This window comes from Nothobranchius furzeri, chromosome 10 (genome assembly GCF_043380555.1).
Source record: "Nothobranchius furzeri strain GRZ-AD chromosome 10, NfurGRZ-RIMD1, whole genome shotgun sequence".
Classification (NCBI taxonomy): domain Eukaryota; kingdom Metazoa; phylum Chordata; class Actinopteri; order Cyprinodontiformes; family Nothobranchiidae; genus Nothobranchius; species Nothobranchius furzeri.
Genome location: NC_091750.1, coordinates 69,706,621 through 69,719,219, shown reverse-complemented (window position 1 = coordinate 69,719,219; position 12,599 = coordinate 69,706,621). Strand labels below are relative to the sequence as shown.

Sequence of the window (12,599 nt, the reverse complement as noted above, 5' to 3'; positions counted from 1 at the left end):
TTCTGCAATGTAAGTGTAAAAAATAAAAGCAATGAAAGAGTAGAGAACTACTGGTTCACAACAACTCTTTTAGTCACTTTCCTGTTGCTTCCGTCAAATTTTCTGTTAGTTAAACTGTTATTTATGGTATTTTCTATCAATTCAAACAAGTTTCTGGAAAAGCACCAGAAACGATGGTCCATCCCTTGAGTTATGAAGCTTTTTATGTCCATTTTGGAACCATCTATTGATGCACTTTGAGTAAATCATTCATTCAGTCAGGATGCAAACAATAGTGTCAATAACTGCAGCTTTTTTCAAATTGCTTTAGCTCAGGGGGGTCCAATCCTGGTCCAGGAGGGCCAGTATCCAGCATGTTTTAGTGGTTTCTCTGCTCCACTACACTTGATTGACTGGTTGAATCACCTGTGCAGCAGCTCATCGGCTCTGCAGAAGCCTGGTAATCATCTGCTGATTGAAACCAGGTGTGTTGAAGCAGTTTAAAACTAAAACATGCTGGATGGCGGCCCTCCAGGACCAGGATTGGGCACCCCCGATTTAAGCTGGTAAATCTCAGGAAAATGTCTTTGTTCTAAACATTTTAGCTGCTCATTTCCACACAAGAATCCTTATTGACTTCTCTTTTTTAACATATAACCCAGAGCAGGACTTAAAGACCATTTTCTGCAGGTTGGCTGCTCCTGCACACCTGAATGACCTCATAACCATGATGGGTTAATTCCTCATTCGTTTAAATCAGGGAAGCGGCTAAAATCTGCAGGACGCAAGCCGTCGTTTAGTCCTGGTGATGCCTGATCTACAGGAAAATAAAACACAGGCATTAAATTGCACCAAAAACATGTTTTATTCTATAAAAGGAGACTGAGGGGTGGGGCTGAAATAATCACAACTGTACAGGAGAAACTGACTTTTAAACACCATGAGTCACCATATCAAAAAGCTCACGTTCTCGCTGATCTTCACACATTTGTTCTGTACAAATTAAAAAACAGAAAAAATATTATTAATAGTTGTATTATTATGATAAGTACATTGCACTGAGTAAATACACTACTGGCCCAAAAGTTAACGCATTCATTAGAAAATACCAGCGGGTTTCGGTATTTTGCAGAAGAAGCGAGTGGTGGCGAGTCGAGGCACTCGCACGCAGACGGACAGTCAGGGCGTCCCTCAGGGACACGAACTCTGTCCTCTTAAGGTCTCAGCAGGAATAAAACTTCTCATGTCAACATTCCTGCTGTACAGCAAAACAAATACTGAACAAATACAAACAACCAGAAGCAAGAACAAATAAAGAGCACGTTTGAACTCTGGCACCAAACAGATTTCTCTGGGTCTTCATCAGCAGGTTCTTCTGGGTACTGACTCCCCATCGTCCAACTCTGTGGGTTTATCCTTTAGGAATTTGTTTAAAATAAAGAAGCTGCTGATTTTTTATTTGATTTAATCAGCAGATTATTTTACTAATATCTGCTCCTACGTGGGATAAATGAAAGACATTTAAGGTTATTCACGATCCAAATGACATTTTTAAGGGTTGGTTAAATTTTGACTGACAAGATTTAGTGGTTAAAGGCTGTTTTGATACTTTTATGTGAAATTTCTGCAAACGAGGGCTTCATCTTCACCTTTAAACAGAAAAAAATCACACAAACATCTGACTTTGGATGGAAGTTCTGGAGATGAACACAATTCAAACTTCTGGCTCGTAGGGATGAAAGTAGCCTGAACAGAAAACAAAAGACGCTCCAATATCGCTGAGGACAACTTAAAAAGTTTCCAGACACAGTTTGAGTAAACACAAGTGAAAGTCGGTAAATCCTGTGTTTTTGAGGATTACGCGGCATTAAATTAGCCTCAAACGTCGAAACTTGTAATAAAAGGAATTAATGAACCATTTTGTTTGATTTAGCAACAAAAGTGAATAAACTTGATGAGAAAACGCAGAAATGAAACATAACTGTCAGATTTTGAACATTTTTAGTGTTGCTAATTTAATTAGCTACAAGCTGACCAAATATTTCATGAACATTTTGGCAGCCATGTTGGATCTTGTTATAGTAGGAACAACGACTTTGTTTGACACTTCTTTGTAGTAAACACCAAATAAATAAAGTTCTGAGCTGAAATGGAAAGGTCCGCGGTCACTAACAAGCTGTTAGCTTTGGAAAATCTTTAAAAAATGCTTTGAAATATTTTTCTGTTTGATGCATTTACGATGAAGAGACTCGGTGCCGATGGAAGAGCTCTAATGCTACCAGGAAGCAGCTCCTCTCCTAGCTAAAATCTAACTTGAATCGTGGTTTTGCTCAGAAGAAACGTGCTTTAACATTTCTATGCTTGGTTTCTTCTGAAATGCTCTTTAAAAAAGTAGAAACTGCTTTAGTTTTCAGCCACTTCCTGTTCCGGTTTTTGCTTTCAGACCAGACACAAATTAAACGTCGCACCAAGAATTAGAACCAGGTCCGGTGACGACGTAACAAGCTCTCTTAGCTTAAAAGAGTAAAATAAAACCCTGTTGAATTTAATAAAAACTACTTTTCCCCCAGTTGGATCATCAGCCTTTAGGGACCCCTTTCTCTCTCTCTCTCTCTCTCTCTCACACACACACACACACACACACCCACACACACACATCACTAAAAGGAAAAAACAAGGTTGTTTCCATGCAACACAAGTTTGCACAACACAAGTGGGGTCGTTTTCTTTTTTTAAGAAACTACAAAACAAATGAATTAGATCTGGAGAAAAACAAAACATTTTTCATCAAACCAACAAAGGAAGAAGACTTTTTCACATTTTCTAGTCAGTGTTAAAAATAGAAATTCACCCGTTACATTAACTCTGCACTTTTTGATTATTTACATTTATTTACATGGATCTATTTTAATTATTTGTTCTTAACGTCTTTATCAACAGTTAAAAAAGAAAGAAACTTGCAATCAAATGCATATACTCTGCTAGAAAGATGTGCTTAGTAACTTCTGTTATCTTGAAGCGCGCGGGGGCAATCAGGAGACATGGCGTTGCTGCTCGGCACAGCTCAAAAGAACAAAATCCACCCGAAAAGAAAGTCTGCAGGTAGAAGTTGGTCTAAAGCTGCTCCTAACCCCTCTAGAGGAATAAAAGCTCATAAATCGATGGACCAGAAAACAACCTGCCTTCGTTTTGGCGTGCACCCGGCTCACAGGACGCCTGCATCTGCACCTTACCCACATTTAGCTCCTCGCTCAGAGGAACACACCAGGAAGATGAAAAACAATTCATCTGATCAACAACTAAAGGGAATTCTGGTCACTTTGACTCGTTTTTGTGTAAAACTTCCCATCTACCCCATTAGATGGCTTCCTGAAAAGCCTCAGTTCAGAGAAATGGAGTTTTAGTTCCGCATTGAGCTAACAGCTAGTCTGAGCGCAGTCAAATCAGAGTGTGTTGCAGTTCATGCAATAATAAACCTTTACACCATTGTCGAGTTATTTATGTGGAATTGTCGGATTATTCAACGGCGTAAATGTTTTACAGTAAAATACATCAAATACAGTAATCTCCCCGTTTCCTGGTGGAAATAAAAACAAAGTTAAATAACTGTAAAATAAAGCTGTAAAATTTTACATTTGCACAAGAGTTGAGCGTTTGCAGTCTGACTAGCCGTTAGCCCATCAATCCTGATGATGATAATCCTCAAGATTCCGATTTTTTTTATGTTATTTCACTCAGTGTCATTAATTCAATGTCTAAAAAAAGTCTCACAATTTCTTCCATAAAATACTCCTTTAAGGGTTGAGTTTGTGCAAGTTCCTGTTTGCGGTTCTCGTAAATCTGCTTTCAGTTTTTCTGGCTTGGCTCTGAGATCAAAGCAGCCAACATCTCTCTGAGGTTCCTGGGAGGTCCGACGACCAGCTAGAGCTCTACTACTGAGACCAGAGCAGCACGTGGAGCGAGGTCTGCGTTTTGTTGCATAATCAAGTTTCGCCTGGATCGGGGGCTGAAAAGCAGCCCACTTAAGACGTGGACACTGTGGGTCAGGGAGCAGGGCCAGAGGGGGGGGGGGGGGGGGGGTCGGTTCTGCTCCCAAGCATCTGAAGGTTGTGCTGATCGGGTCGAAGGTCAGCACGGACATGAAGCATTAGGAACTGTTTCTGAGAGAATCGACCCCCGTTGTGGAAATGCCAGTGACGAGAGCGCTTTAGTTTAAAACCCGCAGGCATGATGGACCCTGACAGCCCGACACAGTGCCTAGTTTCCCCCAGAACCACAGAGAGTCGACCCGGAACTTGGATTTCTGGATCTCACCTTTTCTAAACCAGAACGAACGGTTTTTCCACAGCTGGCTGTCTGGGAGTAGCTGATTTTTGACTCAGAACGTTTTGTTAGAACATCCTCACGCCGTCGACTTCCAGAGATTCCCAGAGATAACCCTCACGTTCTAAATGTAGTGGAAAGAAAAAGGGATTCTCTAAATCTGTTCTTGTTGTGATCCCAGTTCCGTCGTCTCTCTGCGGTTCTGGTTTCGCCCTTACAGACTTATTAAGGCTCAACGGGCCAGAGGTAAAAGAACAACACGTGCCCGGAACACACACACACTCATAAAAACCCTTAGATTATGTGTTCTTGTCTCAAAACTCACACAAACACACACAAAAGCTCCCGCTCTTCCCTGCATGGAAAAAAAAGAAACTTTTTCACAGCCTCAGAAAACAACCAAAGGACTTTTTTTTTGTTATTGATTTAAAAAAAAAGACGCCATCCTGTTCAGAGGTGGCAGAAACAAAAGCGGGTGCACCGGAGGCCGTCCTATGAAAAAAACACCAACGGCGACGCTTACAAAGCAAATACTGTCATCAAAACGGTGTGTGTGTGTGTGTGTGTGTGTGTGTGTGTGTGTGTGTGTGTGTGTGTGTGTGTGTGTGTGTGTGTGTGTGTGTGTGTGTGTGTGTGTGTGTGTGTGTGTGTGTGTGTGTGTGTGTGTGTGTGAAACACAACAGTGGGACCAATACACTAAAACATTTTTAAGCGAGTCTTTATGAAGTTCACAGTCTCGTAACTCCATGTTTTATCCCGACGTCACTTCAGCTGCTGAGAAACAAATTCCCTTCATGGAATCCCACGAAGGGCCGATCCAAATCTAAATCCGCCTCTGACTTTCCAGAGCACCAAACCACTTCCCAATTCCGCATTTGATTTCCTTAATAACCCCAGAATTTCGACAAACGTGAGTTTTTAACAAGTATTTACCTAAAACAGGTGAGGATTTGAAGTGAATTGACTTTTTTCCGTTTGCAGCCGTTCTCCTGAGTGTCAGCTCTCCCTCTGGTCTGGTAAAAGCAGAACGTTTATTTGCAAAGTTTTTGAATCATCTGTTGAAAATTTCATGAAATTTTTCACCAAAGACAAAAAAAAAATCGGACTCGGCGTCCACAAAGGTTCCTTTGCTGTTTGTTTGGAGCGATTCCTGCTCCGTGGTCTCCTGGTGGACTCTGAAAATCCCCAGAATTAAACATTTAACGAGGAGAAGAGCAGCTGAAGTGACGTCCATGTTCAAATAAAATAAGAATTTAAAACCAACAGGCGTCCCGTTCTCCTCCTTTGGATGGATTGAAGGACGGATGGATGGATTTTTGAGCGTCCCTGCTGCTGAGTCGGTCCATCCTTTTCCCTCCAACTCTGCAAACTGAGTTCAGGACAATGGAGGAACTCTGGGGTTGTGCCGTGATGATAATTATTATTCCCACCATGCATGAACACAAACGCACAGACACAGTCCCATTTATGCTCTGGTTTCAGCATGGAGACAAGCGGGAAACGTCCCTCTCCTCAGCTGCAGACTGGGTTTAAAATCCGGCAGGATTAAAGAGGCTCGGGGCTTCGGTGCAAGACGGTCGGACCTGGAGAACCCGAGGGGTCGGAGGGGTTTTCACATCATCACGTGGCGACGGCGGTGCAGAGAGAGGTGGTCGGACCGGGAGAAGGAGCGATCGCACTCAGTGCAGCGGAAAGGTTTGATTCCTGTGTGCTTGCGGAAGTGTCGGGTGAGCTCGTCGGAGCGGGCGAAGCGCCAGGTGCAGCCCTCCCAGGTACAGTGGTACGGCTTCTCTCCTGCACAAATACAAGAAGGTGTTCAGGATGCTGACTCAGAACTTGGCTTTGCCCCCCACGGACGGTTTGGTGCAGACCGCTCCGTCTTACCCGTGTGTATCCTCCTGTGGGCTTTGAGGTGGGAGCTCTTGGTGTAAACCTTTTTACAGCCTTCATAATCACACATGTGGATCCGCCGCCTCTTGAGGTCTAGCGTGTCGGGATCGACGGGCTCCAGATCCATGATTGACCTGGAGCACAGAAAGGAAAGAGTTACTGGTGTTGGTCATGGAAAGCCTCACCAACAGAGAAAACCAGTTCACTTAGTGGTTTTGATGGCTTTTAGTTAGCTCCTCTGTTCTAAAACACTTTGTTTGTCGGTGACAGCGGAACGTGGCGAGAGGTGGACCAACGGAACCAAGGTGCTACTTTGGTCTGCTGAGCTTGAAGAAGCAGGAGGTGGTTGGTCCAAACCTCAGCTGTGGTCAATGGAATAATGGTCTGGAATAATCTTGGATAATTTTGGAAGCATGCCAGGAGAAAATCAGGAACATTAAACATGTTCTGGTCTGACGACACGGACAAACAATCGTGTTACCTGCAGGGACGGATTTAGGACTGAAGAAGATCCGGGGCTTAACACACACACACGTGACACGCACTAGTCAGCATCATATATATTTGTCTTGTACCACATAATTTTTAATCTGAAGCTACATATGAAGCATGTTCGGGGCAGAGTATTGTTCCTGTTAGTGTTTAGTGTGAGATGATAGTAAATATTCCCTTTCTTTCTCCAACAACTTTACCTGATAAGCTAACTTTAGGCAAACCAGCAGCACAACAAATATTTTCAAATAAGACTCACAAACCTGAGTCAACACCAGTCTCATCAAAGCTGGGGTTCTGTCGCCGTACTTTTGGTCTAAAGAACGTCCTTATGTCCATCTTCACTCATGCGTTTCAGGCAGAGAGTGCAGAAGAAGCCGGCTGCTGAAGGGCTTCTTCTTCAGTGGTGGAGGCTCAGGCAGGCTGTATACAAACTACTGCCAGCTGCTCCCTCTCTGTTGGACTTTGGTACTGCATGTTACTTCCACGATTTAGATCCGGGGCTTTTCATTAAACATTCGGGGCTTCAGCCCAAGTAGCCGGGCCTAACGCCGCCCCTGGTTACCTGTAGCCAATCAGAAAGCGAGGTGATGGAAGCATACTCCACACTGGTCCTCCTCCATGTTTGTTTCCTCTAAACTAGTGATGCACCGATATGAAAATTTTGGGTCGATACCGATATTAAGATCACTGTTATGGCCGACAACCGATATGCTGACATTAATGCTTCTAAAATCAGCAGATTTTTTTATAGAGTGAAAATGATTAAAGCTGAATTTACGTTATTATGAACACGCAACACACACACACTTACGGTTCTGAGATGATTGCATTCACTGTCACATGACTAAACTATTACACATCACCCCCCTCACCCTCTGAAAAAGGCAAACGAATGGAGATGAGATGGAAAAAATATCGGTTGTTAATATCGGCTGGGTTTTATTTATCAAACCGATACCATCCATCCATTTTCATTCGCTTATCCGGAGTCGGGTCGCGGGGGCAGTAGCCTAAGTCGAGAGGCCCAGACTTCCCTCTCCCCAGCCACTTGGGCCAGCTCCTCTGGGGGAATCCCAAGGCGTTCCCTGGCCAGGTGAGAGACATAGTCCCTTCACCGTGTCCTGGGTCTACCTTTAGGTCTCCTCCCGGTTGGACGTGCCCAAAAAACCTCACCATGGAGGCGTCCAGGAGGCATCCTGACCAGAAGCCCGAGCCACCTCAACTGGCTCCTCTCGATGTGGAGGAGAAGCGGATCTACTCCAAGCCCCTCCCGGAAGCCCGAGCTTCTCACCCTATCTCTAAGGGAGAGCCCAGCCACTCTTCAGAGAAAACTCATTTCAACCGATACAGATATGTTAAAAAATGACTAACATCGGCCGATACCGATATATTGTCCATCCCTACTCCAAAGTCATGTTTGATCTTTGTGATGTTTCCGTCTGAATGGGAAACGTTCGTGTATGAGACCAGTTGGAGTGAAGTTGGTAAGACCAACGCTGATCCGTCTGTGATTATTTATCACCACGTGTGTGGTCTCTCGTGAATTTTAAAATCCTGCCATGTGAACCGGGCTTCGGGCTAAAACTACAGGAACAGAAACGTAGTTCTGCACTTCCCTGGAAAACCAGCGCAGCCTCAAGCCCGATGCTTTTTTACTGAACTACGATGGAAGCACATTCACGTCACAACACAGCAGGAAACAAACACACACAGATGCTGTGAGAGGGGTTCAGTCATGTTCCGGTGTAAAATGCAGCATGAGTCGGTGCCATCAGGGATATTAAAGAAGATGTTGCCATCATCTCTGAAATGTGTTTGTTTTTCTATGGAGCATCTAATCACCACAGAATTTACCGCAAGAGGGAAACGGGATGATAACTTGCAGCCACACAGCTGACAGCTGCAGCAGCGCTTCTCAAACCAGCGATGTCAGAGGTGATGGGGGAAGACGCCGTGACAAATGAGCTTCCACCCAGATGGAGACATGAGCGAAAGCAGCAGCAGTTTGCAACTTTTCTGTGAGAAATTGGCTCGAACTTCTGCAAAACGCTCAGCTCTGATGCCGCTGCTTCTCATTTTTGTCCTGCTGCAGAGCGGGTTGTGCAACCGCAGCAGCAGAACCAGAGGCGTTCTGCTAGAAGAACGTTGCAACGCTGCTTCTTTTTGCTCCTTTCAGTTCATAAATGTGGGAACATTCAAAAATGAGCATCAGTAATCCGTAAGCTTGAGATTCGTGCTTTAGCCACCAGGGGGAGTCAGACTCAGCGTCAAACAGCTGCACATCAGATCAGTTTCAGAGACTCTCCCTCTGTCCCACCTTCAGTTACTTCTGCTTACTTTATTTTCACATTAAATAAAACAGAACACACAAACGCCTACGTGCCCTTTATTTTTATTTATTTGTTTTATAAATCCATCTTTATTCTTATCAAATAAAAAATTTATTATTATTATTATTATTATTATTATTATTATTATCCTTGTAGTTTAAAAGAAAGTTTATTTAATCAAAAGCAACGATAAAACTAAAGGAAATAATTAATCTCTGGAGCCGTTTCACAAAAAGGTGTGACGGCAAACGGCATTACATAACCTTGTTTACACCCCAGTTCTGGGACAGCCCTGCCCAGCAACGACACACACACACACACACACACACACACACACACACACACACACACACACACACACACACACACACCCTGAAAACACAGTTAAGCCAGGCGACCCGCCCGCCGGGCGTGGCAACAGCTTCATCCTGATTCTCTCATAAACACGCTGGACTCTGCAGCAGATCCTCCGACATGTCCCCACATCTCCACAGAGAGCAGAACATGGTCACACACTCCGGTCTTCCTGAGTCAGGGCGTCTCCAGCGCGTCTCTGCTGTTCTCTGGGTTATATAAGGTTATATAAGCATCCAGCCACGGCTCCGCTGCAGTAATGTAATTAATCAGGAGCCTGGAGGCAAGGGAGGTGACCCACACAAAGACCAAACTTCCCATAAACCCTGCTGCACGTCGGTCCTGTTGACTCGTGTTACAGCTTCTGGAGGCAGCTGACACCACGCTGACCAGCTGGCATCAACATTCTGAAAAAAACTTCACTTACATTTGATTTGCAAATGAAAAACCAGAGTGGTTAGTGTTTTGTTGGCATATTTCATTCCCTTCGTCTCCCTTCATCTTCATCTTGGTGTGACCTTTGACCCAGCTCTCACCCTGGATTCTCATGTCAGTTCTCTTGTTCGCTCTTCCTTCTTCCATCTCAGGAACATTGCTAAGCTGAGTCCCATTCTGTCCCGCTCTGAACTTGAGACAGTTCTCCACACCTTCATCTCCTCACGCTTAGACTACTGTAACTCTCTTTTCACGTGTCTGAGCAGAACCTCCCTGAACCGTCTACAGGTGGTTCAGAACGCCTGTGCTCGGCTTCTGACCAAATCCTCCAAACACACCCACATCACCCCGCTTCTCCTCCAGCTTCATTGGCTGCCAGTCAACTTCAGGGTTCATTTCAAGATCCTGGTTCTGGTCTATAGGGCCTTGCATGGACAAGCACCATCTTACATTGGTGATCTTCTTAGTCCCTACTAGGGTCGTCACGGTGTGAAAATTTAACCTCACGGTTATTGTGACCAAAATTATCATGGTTTTCGGTATTATCGCGTTTTATTTTAAACGTGTTACATTTTCACACAATTAAATAAACCCTGTATGTCAGGAAATATTGTCCTCAGTTTGTCTAAATTTTGCCTAAAATCTCTTATTTTGTAATTATGTTGTTTATTTGTTTACATTGTTCCCCTTTAGTCTTTAAAATACCAATATTTGACCATAACTTCTTATTTTTTGTCTGTTTGATGTCATCATTTTAAAAATATTAGACCAGATGATACTCAGTACTGAAGTAGCCTTCTAATCAGATACTTTTTTACCCTTACTTGAGTAATAAACACTATATCAGGAAAATATTGTCCTCGGTTTGTGTTCTTCCAGTGAGCTTTGCAGATGTGGGAAAATGTCATCAGGCAGTAATCATTGTTAAATTCATAATTATTCTCGGAGAGAGACCAACTCTTATCTGCCCCTGGGAGCCCCGTAATGCATAGCATCATTTCAACATGGCGGTGTCCGCGACACGGTTTATATGCAGGTAGCGGCGCTGCGGCTGCTTTATACAGCGACTCGTTGCATTCTCCCTCAACCCAAATCCTCGGATCACGCATTTTAGCTAAAACGCTAACGTTAGCTTGCCTTGCGTTGACTGTAGAGTTGTGGGTGATGGTCACGCAGATGTGTCATGAGATTTGAAGCGTTGCTGCCTTTCACAGACACTTTTTCTGCACGTGCTGCAAACAGGATAGCCGTCTTCTATCAGCTGTCCCTCTGCATTCTTCAAATATCCAAAAAACGACCGTACTTCCCACTTTGTCTTCTTTGAGGGATAATAAATGTCCTGAGCGCAGCAGTCTCCTCCTTTGGCCATTATTTCAGCTTTAGCTTCAAGAAAGTTTTGGTTGTAAACAACAAAGTGCACATGTGCCGCCGGGAACTTCAGCAGATGATACGGTGGCTGGTAAGGGTCAGCGCGCCTACACCGCAGCCACGGTAATCCACCGCGATAATATATGTTTTAATAACAAGACGGTTATTATTGTCAACTTTTTTACCGGGGTTTACCCCTACACCGGTTACCGTGACAACCCTAGTCCCTACACCCCCAGCAGGCCCCTGAGGTCCAGTGATCAAAGCCTACTGGTTGTGCAGCACCAGGCTAAAGACCAAAGGTAACAGATCATCTGCTGCTGTGGCCCCCAGACTCTGGAACTCTCTCCCCCTGAGCCTGAGATCAGTGGACTCAGTGGTCTCCTTTAAAAAGCAGCTGAAGACTCACTTGTTCAAGCTTTGGTGTGACCTTCATCACCCTCTCCTTGTTCTCCTCTCCCCACCTATTCCACCTTCCTCAGGACCCACTGATTTCCCTCTTTCCTATTCACTCTCTCTCCTTCTTTACATTTTTTTATCACAATTGTCTATTTTTGCTCATTTTAAGTATACTTTAAACCATTTTCTAAATGATTTTTATATTTTGCATTTTTTGTTTTTGTGAAGCACCTCATGATTTTTATCTTGAGAGTCGCTATAGAAAAGATCTTTTCTTCTTCTTCTCTGGGGTATCCAACAGGCGGCCCACAGGCCAGAGCAGGTCCTCAAGCCACCTCTCTTTGGCCCTTGAGCCACATGTAGTGGCCTCCATGCTGTAATTTGTCTCTGAAGCCTCCTTAGCTGCCGTTAGCGTGGGCGAGTTCCTTTCCACCAGCGTCATCAGCAAAGGTTAACGTTCTGCATGCATTACGTTTTGAGTCTGTTTTTCACGCGCTACGCTTCTAAAACACGTCAAACTCCACAGTTTAGATTGGGCCAGATAGGAAGTCAAACACAAAAGCAGTGTAAAACATTTAGAAACTTTCAAAATAAAGTCACAATTTCCTGTGAAGCCCTCGTAACCGATGTAAGCGGAACAGAAAATGAACTGCAGACCTTTTTGGATACATGCTGCTGTCTTTCTCCTTGCTTGTTATTGTGTGGACTTCTGAAATCACGTGTGGTGTTGCAGTTCTCCTGTGATTTTGTGACTTTTGGCCACTTTCTTCAACGGTCTGGACACCCCTGCTCTAATCCATAAATATCCTCTAATATTTAGCATTTTCCTGTTTGTTGCCAACATGTAACATCTGCCAGAGAAATCAGAAGGGACCAATAATTCTCCTTTTGCTTGCTGCACACATAAACAGTAATGCAGTTGTCCTGACAGAGCTAACGTCTGATCTAAAAAATGTCTCATTATCATAGCTAATCAGGCTAAACATCCTGCCACGTGAAGCTGTATTCAGTAGATATTTGTCTTTA

The 12,599-nt window shown here is 43.9% G+C and overlaps 1 protein-coding gene across 2 annotated transcripts in view; it reads right to left on the bottom strand.

Moving 5' to 3' along the window:
- Positions 1-820: 820 nt before the first annotated feature.
- klf8 (Kruppel like factor 8) overlaps positions 821-12,599 on the bottom strand; it is a 105,430-nt gene continuing 93,651 nt past the window's right edge. For both annotated transcript variants that reach the window (XM_015961941.3, XM_070555950.1), the window contains exons 6-7: positions 6,187-6,326; positions 821-6,096 (exon numbers count right to left, since the gene is read on the bottom strand). In XM_015961941.3, coding sequence (XP_015817427.1) covers positions 5,915-6,096; positions 6,187-6,326 — 322 coding nt within the window. In that variant the 3' untranslated portion in view covers positions 821-5,914. The remainder of the gene's footprint in view (positions 6,097-6,186; positions 6,327-12,599) is intronic.